Raw genomic sequence first — 15,219 nt, 5'->3', positions numbered from 1 at the left:
GGAAGTGTTCTTTCAATTTGTTCAGACCATTTTGTAGAATTTTTAAATCGCCCATTCACCTCCTACAGGTCATATGTTTGTCCTTTCACTGATAGACTTTGTTGTCGGAAGGTAGGCACTGAATCGCCTTGCGATTTCCAACAGATCAATGGCAGAAAAAATATGAGAAGTCAATCTAGAATATCAAACGAACGCACTGATAGATCACAAGATCCAACATGCACACTCTAAAAAGAGACATTAGAGACAGACTTCCCAAAAGGTATTCGAAACACTACAAATAACTTAGAAACTTCAAAACATCACAGAAAAACAGAAAAATACATTAGTAGAACTCATCCATCAAAATTCTTTCAACACAAGCCAAAGAATTAACAAAAGGAACTAGACATTTGAGCAAATCACATGAGCAAACATTTAACTCTATAACAAAGAGATGATTACTAACAAGCTACAAAAGACATATTTGGAACACTACAATGGTTCAGAAAACTTCACAAAACAACACATGTACACAACAAGAAGCAAGATGTTTACCACATAACTCATGCATACAATTCTCACAAACAAATTGAGTACATCCGTATATTAACCACTTAGATATTAAGTCAAAGCACATGTACATGGATAGTAGCAACTCCTCTATTCACAAACACACAAACCATGCCCCCTAGTATCTAGTTCTCCAAGCGTGCTAGAATCAATTAGTTGAGCGTGCGTGACCTAGCCACTGCCTAGCGTCTAAAGAACACGGACATTCCACTAGAGGAAACCGTTACCTGAACCCAAAATCGATGCTCAAGCCAGACACAACATATCAACACATTTCTTGTAGTTAGAGAACACTCCTCTGGTTTGGTAATTTTTGTCTGTTTAGAACTAAATGGTTAGGGCTCAAATTGAAATTTAACTGGAGAGCTCTCTCCAAATAGACACCGACAACGACAACGTGAGGGTGACGACTAGCTCGCTGCCCAATTTGAGCTTGCCTCCATAGCCGCCTTAGCCTGGTTCCCCTCTCCCCTCTTCGATAATGAAAGGGCTACTAGTTTCCAAAAAAAAGAATGAGACAGAAAATGGTGGCGCTGGCGAGTGGAACCATATAAACAAGTAAGAGACGGAAAAATCTCATAACAGAAAACATGTTGAGGCTTAAAAAGTTCCACTCAGGGTAATGAGTGACACACAAAAAACATGAGCGACACCACTCATGAACCAGTGCGAATCTAAAAGATAAATTGGACGATAATCCCAGTCGACTCATGTTAAAAAAATCTAAAAAATATCAAACAACATTTCATAAAATAGGAAATACAAAAAATTTGCATTGAAAAGCACCTCATTAACCTCCCTTGATTAAGAAAGAGACAAAATGGTGACGTTGACCAGTGGAACCATACAAATAGATATGAGACATTAAATCCTCATAACACAAGATAGATTCGGGCTTAAAAGTTTCCACTCAGGGCAACGTGTAACACACAAGAAACATGAGCGACACCACCTATGAATGAGTGCGACTCTAAAAGACAGAAAAATTCAACAAAATTCTCAGTCGATTCATGTTCAGAAAACCCGAAAAAAATATAAAAAACAAATCATAAAACGAGAAAGGCAGAAAAATTGCATTGAAAAGTATCTCACCAACCTCCATTGCAATGAACAAACAAAAAACATCTCATCAATGCAGCTATGCGATGTTTGAAGAGCCTCTTTAGCTTCAAAAAGGTCACCCGCGGCGCTGTTTCGCCTCGTGATAGTTGTCCGGTCGATTAACCCTCTGCAGGGGGTATTCGATTTGTTTTTCTAGGGCAATCCGATCGATTATTACATTTTTTTTTGTATAAGGGAACGATCTACTATCTCGGGCAATGGTGGCGGTAGCTCTTGCGCGTCGTCCTACCCGCAGGCCCAAAACGACCAACCCGTGAGCCCACATCGCATCATCTTGCGGAGCAAGATAAGAAATTTCCATTCCGTTGCCCCGGAAAAGGAAGATTATTATCGCGTTGCCAGTCGGTCGCTTTTCCAGCTAACTGATTTTAAATCTTGACAAATCTCTTCCTCGGTCGTTTTCAGAAAAGCCCACGCGAAGCAAAGTATTCTCGTTCACACCTTGGAGGCATGCGTACAATTCCCGATAGAAAATTCTCGTGGTCAAGCGGTTGGCCTCGCCCTTGGTAGGTGGCAAAGGCCAAAAGGTGCATTCGGAACACCCTTTTTATAGCTAACCAATAATCTTCAATTCGTGTTTAACTCGTCTTCATGGCTCTACGGCTTAAATATATCCAGGCAGAGAGAGCACGAACCAATTTTGTCAATCAACTAACTATAAAAAAGAAAAATCAAAGAGAAAACTATTTCCGAAACTTGCGGAAGAGTGCAAAACAGAGCATTTCCCGGGGGCTTGGAACGAAAGAGCCGGCGATTTATTAGGGGAAGGCAACTCCAAATTGCTGGCTCTCCCGTCGTCCTCCACCATCCTCCCCCGCTCCCGGAGACGCTCTCGTCGCGCAGTCGCCACCTCCCATCCCATTCGATTCTCCTTCCCACGCGTAAGGCCTCGCCCCCGTTCCAACCCTTTTCCCCTTTCGGATTTCTCTGTTCCGATTCAATCTTCGTGCGGGAACAACCTTGCAATCTCGGTATTTCCCCCGGAATTTTGTCAAACCATCGCGAGATTTTCCGTGCGCTGTTTGGTTTTTGCCGGACGGGCTTCCGGATCCGTTCTGGCTGGCGATTTCCCGTTGTTATTTTCGATTTTGGAGGATTTTTTTGTAGGAGCCAATGCTTCGATGTGCTTGCTGCGCATGCGTGCTCGTGTTTTTTTTTTCCCGATGGATTTTGGTTGATTCGGTGGTGGAGCCCTAGGGTCGGTCTGATGGAACCATTTTTTTCGTTCGTTGTCCTGTGCAGCTGCGGTGGTAGCCGCGTGCTCCGGCCATGGCGTTCTTCCGGGGCCTCACCGCGGTCTCGAGGCTGCGATCCCGCATGGTGAGTAGCGAATCCCATCCATCCACCACACCCCGTGGTCGCATTGGTTTGTCGGCGGCGCGTCGTCCGTGTGCCGAGATAGGCCTTTTGCTGATGATACTGGGATTTTATTTGTTTGCTCGTGTTTCCAGGGGCATGACGCCACCACGCTCGGTGGTGTCAGATGGCTGCAGATGCAGAGCGCTTCCGATCTCGTAAGATGACTACCATCATGTTCTATCATGTGCTTGATCCAAACTGCTAGCTCGCTGTTTCCATGCCTAGATTTTACCGAGAGGAATTTTGGTATGTGCTCAACCTGACAGACGCTGGCTGTGTTTCTGCAAATGCAGGATCTCAAGTCCCAGCTGCAGGAAATGATTCCCGAACAGCAGGTTTGTAACTCGCTGCTGCATTCTGTATTTCTGCTGTAATGTATTCGTGGCATCTGATTCCTTATCTCATCTTTATCTCGTCCCACTAGTGTCAACTCTTTTCACTTCATGTGATACTGTGCGACAGCATGCTTAGTTTCTGCTTTTCTATGGTGTTGAGCACCTTCTATTATTCACAAATGCCGTGGCGGAATGTGCTGGCAAATTATTATAATCCTAAACTAGCATTCAAGACCTTAACACGTTTAAGAAACAGATTTACCCTGCTGTAAATATATGATGTTTCCGTTGCACTAGTTTCTGCTCTCTGGATGATAGGAAAACAGATCAGATGATTACCCTGTTATACACTGGTAATATTATTATTTTCACGGGGTCAGGTTTGCACTTAGCTTTAAAGAATCAGAATATTCAGAACATGTGTTAGAGAAGTGTGCGCTTCGAAGCTTGTTCGCCGCTCTTAATTTTTTCGGTCAGTTCAAAATTATTAGTCATCATTGCATCTTGTTACAGGATCGCTTAAAGAAACTAAAGTCGGAGCATGGAAAGGTCCAGCTTGGAAACATAACTGTGGACATGGTATGTATATTATGTCTGATGAGCATCAACTATGTGTTCTTTACTTGGGCCATTTCTGAACAATGTTTTTACTTTCTCCAGGTCCTTGGTGGGATGAGAGGGATGACTGGAATGCTCTGGGAAACATCTTTACTTGACGCGGAGGAGGTATCCTTGCATTGTTCTCTTTTTATGGTGCTACGTGCTGCATTAAGGGAAAATTACATATTAGTTTGTATATCTTGAAACATTCAGTAGACTAGAAAATGGATTATTGTATTATATGGAAGTCTGCAGTTAATCTTGTAGAACAAAATTGAGCTTACTGTGTGCCTGCACAGTAATATGAGTCAGTTTCTAGAATTGACCATGGTACAGTGATTTAAAAAAGATGTAGCGGACTTAATTTGCTCAATTCATCATACAGGAACTTGCTTGACTACAAGCATTAATGCTTTTAGGATTTCATCTTTTAGCATGGGTGCCTTGTTGCAGAGTATCGATAGAACTATATCTTATCTCACTGTATATCTTATCTCTTTTCTTTCCAGGGTATTCGTTTTAGAGGTCTCTCCATTCCAGAGTGTCAGAAAGTACTGCCCACAGCAGTTAAAGATGGAGAACCTTTACCCGAGGGCCTCCTTTGGCTTCTTTTGACGGGAAAGGTTTGCATTATAAAACATTTACCCCATCATAGTTCTGAAAAAAATATTTCCTTCCAGAATAGGAAGTGCACTTGTTTGTTGATGCAGTCAAAGTTTCTTGTTAGTTCTGTTGGCGCGATTTTTCTTTATTATTTTGATTTTGCCCTGTTCTCCCCTTGTTTTGTCAACTTTAAGCCCTTAGCTATTAGCTCAGGCTGAGTGGTTGCTGCTTTGTTTCAGGTGCCAACCAAGGAGCAAGTTGATGCACTATCAAAGGACTTGGCTAGCCGTTCGACTGTTCCAGGTCCCTTACCTCCTCCTTGCTAGTAGTGTTTTAAGTGTAGTACATGATATTTTTTAAGCCAGATCCATTGATGGTCTCCGTTGTTTACTTATGTTTTCTTTAGGTAGAGTAACTTGCATTTTCTTACTCCACCTGGGATAAATTATGATTTATTTAAATCTTCATCTTGAGAAGTTGATCTTGAGTTTCTTGAATATATTCTACTCCTAAAATTTTGTAGCATGGACACTGTTCTATAAACTATGATTGCTTATAAATATGCTGAATTCTCAGTTGAGCTTTCCTCTGAAGCACCTTATTTGACTTGGATGCAGGTCATGTCTATAAGGCGATAGATGCTCTCCCTGTAACTGCTCATCCAATGACACAGTTTACCACTGGAGTGATGGCACTCCAAGTAAGCCTTTTTTTAATGTATTGTTCGGTATTGTTGTTTATCACCAAAAACACTTCGAATGGATATACTAAGTTTGAAACTACTGTCGCTAGGAAAAAGATGATAAAATTCAAAATTACATTGGTGTGTTGAGTTTGAAACTAGTGCCATAAAAAGGAAATAAGAAAATTTAAAATTTCATAAGGCGTGCGGAAATTCTTCAAGATTTTTCAAAGTGAGTGAATTAACCTAAAGCCTTTTCTATTTTAACTCTATTACAGGTTGAGAGTGAATTTGCAAAGGCTTACGAGAAGGGAATTCATAAATCAAAGTATGCACGAGCTTTATAATGCCTCTAAATTTATTAATTTGTTCAATGGTGATGTAGCATGGCATTTATGACTGTTGTTTGCATAGGTTCTGGGAGCCTACATATGAAGATAGCTTAAATTTGATTGCTCGGCTTCCACAAGTGGCTTCATATGTTTACCGGAGGTAGCATTTCTTTTATCCTACACCATCTTTTACTACACTAACCGGAACATGGTATCGGTCATTGAAGGGTTTTTCTAATTTATATCCAGAGTCTGTAAATTTTGTTCAACAAAATAGTAATATACCTATTTCTTTGGTTGTGTGAAGAATTTTCAAGGACGGGAAAACTATTGCAGCTGATAATACACTGGACTACGCAGCAAATTTTTCACACATGCTTGGTTTTGATGACCCCAAAATGCTGGAGTTGATGCGCCTATACATAACAATTCACACGTAATTTCATCCATCCTCATTTCAGTTTCTATATTTGTTTGCTGAAGGATTTAGGGTTGATTTTCCCTTGTACCGTGACCTGTTTTCTTGCAGTGATCACGAAGGAGGGAATGTTAGTGCTCATGCTGGGCATCTGGTAATATTTGTTTCATTTTGTCTATCTTGATTTTTCTTGTTAGTGTTGCTACAATTGTTCTGAATCTGCCAAAGGATGACTGCTGGCTGCACTAAGATACTTTGATCTGTTGGCATCGTTACACTGCAGTTTTGGCATGCACTATTTCATCATATATCATTGCTGACCTGTGGCTAGGCACAATGTGTTTGTTACATATCTGTGATGCATTAGTATGTTTCATAAACCAAACAAGCACTCATTATTCCTGAAAAGCACTACTGACCAGGGATGATCTCTTTAAGGACTGTAGGATAACCATATTTCAAAATGTACTGTAGTAGCAAGTAGCAACTGTATTGAGGCAATTGTTTTTATTGAGTTCTTCATTACTTAAATTCCAAGTCCACTTGTGTAATTATTGTGCTTTGATGGTTACTTGTTTCCTGTTTATACCCTTGCCTCCTTATCCAGCACTAATGTGATACATTCAATCACAGGTTGGAAGTGCTCTGTCAGATCCTTATCTTTCTTTTGCAGCGGCACTGAACGGTTTAGCTGGACCACTGCACGGCTTGGCTAATCAGGTACACTAAGTTTATGTAGCGTTCTCACTTTTCAGAAACATTCTGTTTCGCATGTGCTTGTCAAATGGATCTCCTTCAGCAAATTGCTTGTGATAATTTGCAAAAACTGATTGCCAGTTTGCTATTTACTGTATCACTTGCTTTTACACATGCTTTTCAAAAAGCATATTTTCTGTCTTCTAGGATTGTTATACTTGCTGTATTAATATGCATGAACTGACCATAGTCACCATGTACTGCAGGAAGTGTTGCTATGGATCAAATCTGTGATGGAAGAAACCGGGAGTAACATTACAACTGATCAGCTTAAAGAATATGTTTGGAAGACACTGAAGAGTGGAAAGGTAGCTTATCTCAACAAATTGTTCTATTCAACTACCAACGCTATTGCTTATGAGTATGTGTTTTCTAGAAGTTAAATACTGCACAATAGATCTACTACTTCTGATCCAAATTAGTTGTCGCAGGTTCAGTGAACCTAGACAGATTAGGAAACATTTTTCCTAAATCTGCGACAATTAATTAGGATCGGAGGTAGTATTATATTTGGTCTCTATTGCATCCTTCCTCCTGGGCTGGTTATGCAAATGCCTTTTCTCTGATGATCTGGGTCTACTTTTAGTTTGTTTGTTTTAACTTAAATTTAAAACTCTAAATTACTGGTGGTGGGTTGCATCCATAGGTTGTTCCTGGCTATGGTCATGGAGTTCTACGTAATACAGATCCACGATACTCGTGCCAAAGGGAGTTTGCACTGAAGTATTTACCTGAAGACCCACTTTTCCAACTGGTTAGTTTAAAACCTGCGTTGTACTTCATCCTAACTGCATGGTTTCTCTTCGGTTCAACAATCTTAATCCGGTATATATTGTTCTTCCCTTTCAGGTCTCCAAGTTGTATGAAGTTGTGCCTCCTATCCTCACTGAGTTAGGCAAGGTAATATGCTATGACATTGGTTGTGATTTACCCTCCTTTAATTTCATATTTCTGGGTATGGGCATCATCATATCTATGCTATGCATTTTCAGGTAAAAAACCCATGGCCTAATGTTGATGCTCACAGTGGAGTTTTGCTCAACCACTTCGGATTAGTTGAAGCACGGTATTTAATTTATTTTTGTTAAATTATTTAGTTAATAGTTTAATCTGCAACTGATTTGATATAATACTCCGTAGTAAATCTAGTACATTGTGAGTAACAGCGATGACTTGCCTAATCCACAGGTACTACACTGTCTTGTTCGGCGTCTCAAGGAGCATGGGAATTGGATCTCAGGTCTGTCTTCTCCTTCCACTTTCACATGCTTGTTTTGTGGATCCCCCCATTTGCTAATCTTGATCTATTATCTGTGACACAGCTCATTTGGGACCGTGCCCTCGGCCTGCCACTTGAAAGACCGAAGAGTGTCACCATGGAGTGGCTGGAAAACCACTGCAAGAAGGCTGCGGCCTGAAGCTACACCAATGCTTCATTTTACAAATCAGGCCGTCTTTGATGTTAATAATGACTGAGCATGAGTTAGGCATGGTTAGCCTTGTTTTACCATCTTCGTTTTCCTGGCCAATAACTGGAGCAAGAGGCTCACAGACGGTAGAATTTTGTAACCACAGTTACTTGAACACCGAATCAGTTAATATGTCATTTGGCATAAAGAGATTAGGACATGACACATAAGTTTTATGTGTCCCCTCGGTAATGTTTTTGAAGTTTGTGTTGCTCGAGTTAACTATACCAGTTATATGATGTGGGGAATAATCTATCATGGAAAAGAATGCTACTACATTGATATAACGTGTTTTTCCTTCTTGAGGGTAGACCTAGCAATACTTTGAAATGGTGGTGAGCTCTGTACTTTGATTTTGATCCTGCTGTTCTTTTGCCGGTATAATTTTCTTCGGTTGTTCTTCTCATAGAGGAAAAAACAGTAAAGAATTATTTATAAAAAATCATACAGGGCCATCTAATGTGTGTTTTGGCACTTAGGTAATCTCATTTTTATTTTATTTCGGTGGGTAATAAGCATCCTTGCTTTCTGCATGCATTTACTTCTGAATACATAAGAATCCTACTATCAGTGGAGGTATATGGTATAAGTATACATCGTATGAAATATGTTTTTTTTTTTTGCGAAACACAGTGCAATCAAAGACGCTCATACATACGCGTACATACTCACCCCTATGAATGTACACACTTACACCCTTTCGCTATGAGCACCTTCAAAAGACTGCGTTGAGAACTGATCCAGCGGGTCTTAAGATTGACGAAATCACCGAATATTTCACCTTTATGAGATACCAAAGTATCAAATCTGGGATTGTTCTCTCGTATGAAATATGTTAAGAAAGTCTCCTGGATTGATTGACATCAAGTATAGCCACGATAAAGACCAAACACTTCCAATTTTGGAGAAGCAACACACCACCATAAAACCTAGGGTTACGATAAAGACCAAACACTTCCAATTTTGGAGAAGCAACACACCACTGTAAACCCTAGGGTTCGTAGTTTAGCTCTAAAGAAATATCGCAAAAAAAGAAATATTACCCACCTCGGGAACCTAAATCTGGGAGAAGTGTCTTCATGTTCTTCTCTCCATTCAAACTGACATAAGTAATTCATGCTTTGACACCGACTCACTAAATAAAGTCGAAGTTTCGAATACCGCCCTAGATAGAAAGCACGCCCGCTCGTGCCTAGCAGCAGCCGACCCTAAGAAAACAACTCCGCCTCCACCTTCGCCTCCTCCATAGATCAGTTCCCCCCTCCCCGGCCAGTCTCATCGGCGTCAGGAGGAGTGGGGGACCCGATCTATGTGTGAAGTTTTTAAATAAAAGTAGGGTTTTTTAACGGATTAGGTTAGGGTTTGATAGTGGTCTTCTTGTTGGCCTCCGCCTCAATGAAGATGGCATGGTCTACAATAAGAGTTTTTTGGCCCTTCATTCCACGAGAAGATCTCATTCGTTGTCGCGAGATTAATTTTAGATCTTTTCTCATGGTTGTCGCGAGAAGGATTATCCTTGCAGTATTTGTCCTGACTGCTACGTCATCGATAATAATGATTTGTACTCTCGGCTCTCCAACGACGTTGATCAGGCTGTTCGGTTATTTTTCCCTGATATACTAGTGTTGGTACTCTTCCTAATGTTAATTGACTATCTTAATGGTTGCGCACGTGTATGTAGCCTTGGTATTGCGACTCAAATTAAAACTACGGGAAAACATACGTTGGTATTTTCAAGTCTATGGTTTAGTATCTATTTTTGCCTGTCTTCATAGAAGTACAATATTATGTCATGAAAGGAGAAAATAATTTGAAGATCTTGATGATTTTTTATATTTTATTTTGTAATCATTGGAATTAGCTCGTGCCATGTACTGTTTATTACTATAAATACTAGTTGAATGCCCGTGCGTTGCCACGGCTCAACAAATTCAGAACTATCCAACAAAATTATAGACATGCATTTTTATTCTATTTTATGTCGTTGCTTCTTTTACAACATCGTAATTCCCTATTATGTGTTCCTATCGACGTAAGAACACATAATTTATTTTTTTCCTTCCTTCTCCTCTCTCTCTCTCTCTCTCTCTCTCTCTCTCTCTCTTCACCGACCATAAAAATACAAATACAATAGTATGTTTTAAACATTCCTGTTTTTACCATTGACCATCTCTTTGCCACTGCTCTTGATTGGATCTTCTTTTCTTCTATTTCCGAGGAAAACCACTAACACATAAAAATGGAAATATGCACCGTGTTAACATAAACAAAATCACATGAAAAAGTTTCTGGAACGTGAAAGAATAGTGGAAGATCTCAACTCCCCTCAATTTGCAAAATACAGTTTGTATCACAGATCACTGACTCCTTACTTTAAAGACATCAGAACCATATGGTTGTTCCCAAAGTAACTCACCGATTTACAAGAACCGCAAGTACAAAATCAAAACATCTGCAGAAAAATATATTGTCTGAAGGGGAAAAAAATGAACCTTCAAAATTAGTTTTTTTTTCTTTCTTCTTTCAATGCTCATGCTTCGCCATGCCTCTTTACCGTAGTGTCACATACATAAGTGTGTAAATAGTGCATGCAAATATTTAAGTATATAAAATAAATATATAATACTTAAAAATATTTAAAGATTCATTTTGTAGAAAAGCAAGGATCGAATACGCTATTTATTAAAGCCATTGTCCCTTGACGTGTCTAAGGTATTCTCGCACAATCTCAGGAATGTTGTCGTCAACTTCATTAGCCAGATACTTCAGTATGTGTATCAAAAACTTTTTCCTTAGCTCGTAACCATCCTGCACAATTAGTGTATCACGTTAACATGAAGTTTTCTTCCCAAAAAAAATAAGATTGTGAATATAGAGTACTCACGGTGCAAATTGGATAAACAAATCTTTTACCATCCCATGAAAGCATAAAACTAAATACTCAGTATCCAGACAACTTTCTGCAAATAAATGAAACATATCATTATCTTGGTCATTAGAATGACGATAAAATAAGCTGCTTGTAAAGATAACATGAGAAAATCAACTGTCGGGACTTGTAAAGATAACATGGTAAATTCTCGAGAGGAAGCCCATATATCATCAAATTGTTTCTTAAACATGTTCAAAAAGTTCTACCATTGTCTCACTGCACTAAGGACACACAACATGTACAACATTCAAGAATTTGTGTGATCATCGGATATTTCTCAGTTCTTGGACGATCAAACCAGATTTGGTGTGACCATTTTGCCCTTGTCCTTGTACTGGGCTACACAAGATTGAAGTCATGAAGTGTACATGGCAATGGACTGTATCATTTGGCTGCCTTCTTTGGACATGCACGGATCTGCATAATAACTGGACGCTACATAGACCAATATAAAATTAATTAACTTGTCTATTAACTCTAGGATCTTAACTTCTGAATTATATATCAGGTCATTTAGGAGATGCAGAGAGTGTGCATACTGGGCCTACACCTCATTTCATTCATCTCTTAATGTCATGCAAAGACAACACTCACAAGATCTGAACAAAGTTTTCTTTGGTTGCATTCTACGGTAAAGGACTTTTACGACATTTAATTGAAAAAAAACTACAGATACAACCAACACCAGGCGCCCAGACGGCAATTGTACTTAAACTGATATACTTAAGGAGTACTAATATTTAGCAGGGTTCTAATATTTTCACAAGCTGTTCACCTCACAATTATATCGTGTAATTACATGCAAATACGGTGCAAGTTATACAAATTAAGCTAAGACTACTAAAAAATTCCTAGGATCATCCAAAAAATAAATGTACTTTACCGGCTGTGAAAGAAAGATGGGCCAAATGCACGCGAGTGTAAAATTGCCCGAAGCGGCCGGCATGGAGTCGTCCTCCTTCGCGCCGCTACGCTCGCCGTGGCCGACCACGAGATTATTCCCGTTGCCGTGGCACGGCTGGCTCGAAGCCGAACCGGTCTTCCGCCCCGTCCTATCCGCGCTCCACGATCACGGTGGCGTGTCGGCGGTACCCGGGTAGCCGCACAAGGTAGCCGGCGATGGGCGCCGTAGCGATACCCTTCTTCTAGCGCAGGTGGACATGGATCAACTCAACGGGCGGCATGGGCGGTACTCCGGAGGGAGTTTCTCATATTCGTGGTGGTCACGGGCGTCATCGGCGAACATGCTCGCGTCGGCCGGTTCGGCCACCGGATGCTCTTCCTCACCGGCGACGCGAAGATGCTCGCGTCGCATGTGCTGATCGGCATCAACATGGCCGCCGAAGCGGGGTGATGAAGTCGTTCATCTTCCTGATCGCCATGTACGTTCGAGTTGTAGTGGGGGGTCTGGGGTGGCTGGTGCCTACCGAGATCTTCCTGCTTGACGCGATGAGAGGGCATGACGGTGGCCACGAACTACATGTTCAGATATCGGGAGAGTGGGAGATAAGGTGCCAGAGGGCAGAGGTTCGTCATCATGGTCGGGAGATGGGTTAGTTAATTTGATGCTTGGATACGGCCGGGATATTTGAGAAGATTTGGGTCATACTTGTTGCAGCTGCTGTATTGCGTTTTGCATGGAGGCATTTTTGCGATATCTGTTTTGCATGGCAGTTTTCTGTTCAGCGTGAGATTTTAGGAAAGTTAGGATAACTGCGGTGGTATTTGTTTGTAAATAGGTGAAGGTGTGACACCAGGCATAGTGGGGAGGGGGGTATTATTGTCCATCCTGAAAATGTGACACCAGGCATTCACCAGTTTGCTCTTAATAGTAGAGATATGTGTGGTATTGATTGTCAAGAAAAAGTTAAAAGTTTCGAACATTGGACCGGACCGTTTTTTGTGGGCGAGCCTCAGGATACATTTGAATTTTAACTTGAAACTTCAAGGGGTACTTGCCGCACAAACGGGAAGTGAAGTTGCAACCGTGCTACCGTGAGAGACGGCGGCATCCGCTCACCGGATCCCCTTCTCCTTCATAGCACGAAGGCGCCCGCGGGGATTCCATACAGCTGCCACATTAAGAACCCACCACGCAAATGTTTGGCGACGGTCGGACTACTGGGCGCGGCGGCAGGGGCGGCGATCCGACGACTGGGCGCGGCGGCAGAGGCCGCAGGCCAACTCCTCCTATGGTGAGTGTGCGGATTCGGTTGCTGGAATGGAATGCATCTCCGTGTTTCGATCTCTGCTCAACATTACATTATCTCTACTGAAAATCAAACATGTCATCATCTCATTTCCCTCAATGCTCACCATCTGCTCGACGAAATGCGCAGTTCGTCCGAAGCCGCGCCGTCGGCCGCACGGCGCGGGAGACCGCGGGCCGCGACAGGCTAAGCGCGCTCTCCGACGACCTCCTGCACCGCATCCTGGGGCCCCTGGACGCGCGGCTGGCCGCGGGACAGTGCAGCCTCCTGTCGCGCCGGTGGCGGCACGTGTGGGCGACCATGCCCCACGTCACCCTGCTCGGCCACGCCTCCGAGAGGTTCGGGGACAGCCTGCTCCTCCTCCGTGACGACGCCAGCAAGCTGCGCGCGCTCACTCTGCACAGCGCCAACACGGACCACTTCCCGCACCAGCGCCGGTGGCTGCGCCATGTCGCGAGCCACGACATCCGCGTGCTCGACATCACCCTTGGCACCGCCTACCATTTTGAGCTGCCCGACTGCGTGTTCAACTGCGCGACGCTTGAGGAGATTACCGTGTCAGCGTTAGCGGTTCGGCAGGTCGTCACGCCCAAGACTGTCTGCCTCCCACGCTTGAAGAAACTGCACCTTCGCTACATGCAGTTGTCTGACCCATCCGTGGCAGATAAACTCACCTCCGGGTGCCCGGCTCTCGAAGAGCTGGATTTATCCCGGTGCTCGCTCGGTGTATTCAGGATATCTTCAGACACCGTGAAGACATTGTTGGTCACCGCCTGCGATTACTTCGAGATCCATGTATCTGCTCCCAACGTTGTTTCCCTGAAGTTATCTGTTGCAGGAAGAGTTAAGCTGGACGCCATGCCTTTTCTGCTACATGCCTGGGTCAATGATTGTGGTGCTGGACTGAATCCACATGCTGCTGATAGACATGATTTTCTTGATGCTCTTTGTAATGCTCAACATCTTGAGCTAATTAGGTCTGATTCGTTTCTCAAGGTAAAAAGCTCTTGCCAATGATGCAATGCTACTGTCTAAGAAATAAAGTTATTTCCTAACTCCAGAAACTCTAAATTTTATTTATTGTTGCCTGTGAAGGATATGATGGACAAGCCAGTCACTGAAGGACCAACCTTCAGAAAATTGAAGAGCTTGTATCTTGGAGAATGGTTGGTCGTTGATTTCTACCGGCCATTTGCTTATTTCGTTAACCGTGCTCCTAATTTGGCCAAGCTTAGTTTGGACCAATGGAAGGTAAACCTGTACCATCTGCTAGCTGATCTGTTCGTATAATTGTATTGCATAGCGCCAGGAATATAAAGTCTAAAGAGCTTACAAATAAGCCACCTCTGTTTCCACAGTTGTATGAAGAAAACAATGGGAAGATATCTGGCCCAGCGTACTTTCGGAGGAAATCTACTGAGAAGCTGAATCTGCCATCTGTTCTATCATCAGACCTTGAGATTCTCCGACTCAGAATCTCGAAAGGCGACGACGCTGGAGAATTCAGGACGCTCCGGAGGATGCTCAAGGAGAAGACAAAGCCTAAAGAGATGGAGGTCATATGGTTTTAGTCTTTCTGTGGTTGTTTCTTCCGGAGTCTGGTGATGCTACTCTTAATTTTCCATATCGGAGTTTGCAACTCTATTTGTTCTCTCGTAGGCTATTTAGGCTGCTGTTTGTGGACTCTTTGACAATGTTGCTTCAAATTATCGATGAGATCAATGGGTAACATTTCGTTGAGTTATCTGGGATCTCATGTTGATGTATTTAGGGTACCGTTAGCACTTTTTCTTTCGAAATGGGGATACCCAGCCTCTGCATCAATTGATGCATACGGCCTCATTTATTT

At 42.3% G+C, this 15,219-nt stretch overlaps 1 protein-coding gene across 1 annotated transcript; it reads left to right on the top strand.

The window, feature by feature from the left end:
• The first annotated feature begins 2,430 nt into the window (after window positions 1-2,430).
• On the top strand, window positions 2,431-8,533 carry LOC124691920 (citrate synthase 4, mitochondrial-like). Its single transcript, XM_047225208.1, has 20 exons — window positions 2,431-2,555; window positions 2,917-2,994; window positions 3,126-3,188; window positions 3,327-3,368; window positions 3,882-3,947; window positions 4,029-4,094; window positions 4,478-4,591; window positions 4,811-4,874; window positions 5,189-5,271; window positions 5,532-5,581; window positions 5,668-5,745; window positions 5,893-6,021; window positions 6,115-6,157; window positions 6,637-6,723; window positions 6,966-7,067; window positions 7,406-7,513; window positions 7,609-7,659; window positions 7,752-7,825; window positions 7,948-7,999; window positions 8,082-8,533. The coding sequence occupies exons 2-20, from the start codon at window positions 2,944-2,946 to the stop codon at window positions 8,175-8,177; spliced, it is 1,419 nt and encodes a 472-aa protein (XP_047081164.1). The 5' UTR covers window positions 2,431-2,555; window positions 2,917-2,943; the 3' UTR covers window positions 8,178-8,533.
• The last annotated feature ends 6,686 nt before the right edge of the window (window positions 8,534-15,219 follow it).

This window comes from Lolium rigidum, chromosome 2 (genome assembly GCF_022539505.1).
Source record: "Lolium rigidum isolate FL_2022 chromosome 2, APGP_CSIRO_Lrig_0.1, whole genome shotgun sequence".
NCBI classification, from domain to species: domain Eukaryota; kingdom Viridiplantae; phylum Streptophyta; class Magnoliopsida; order Poales; family Poaceae; genus Lolium; species Lolium rigidum.
Note: the sequence above shows the minus strand (reverse complement) of the source record. Positions and strands in the feature narration are given on the sequence as shown.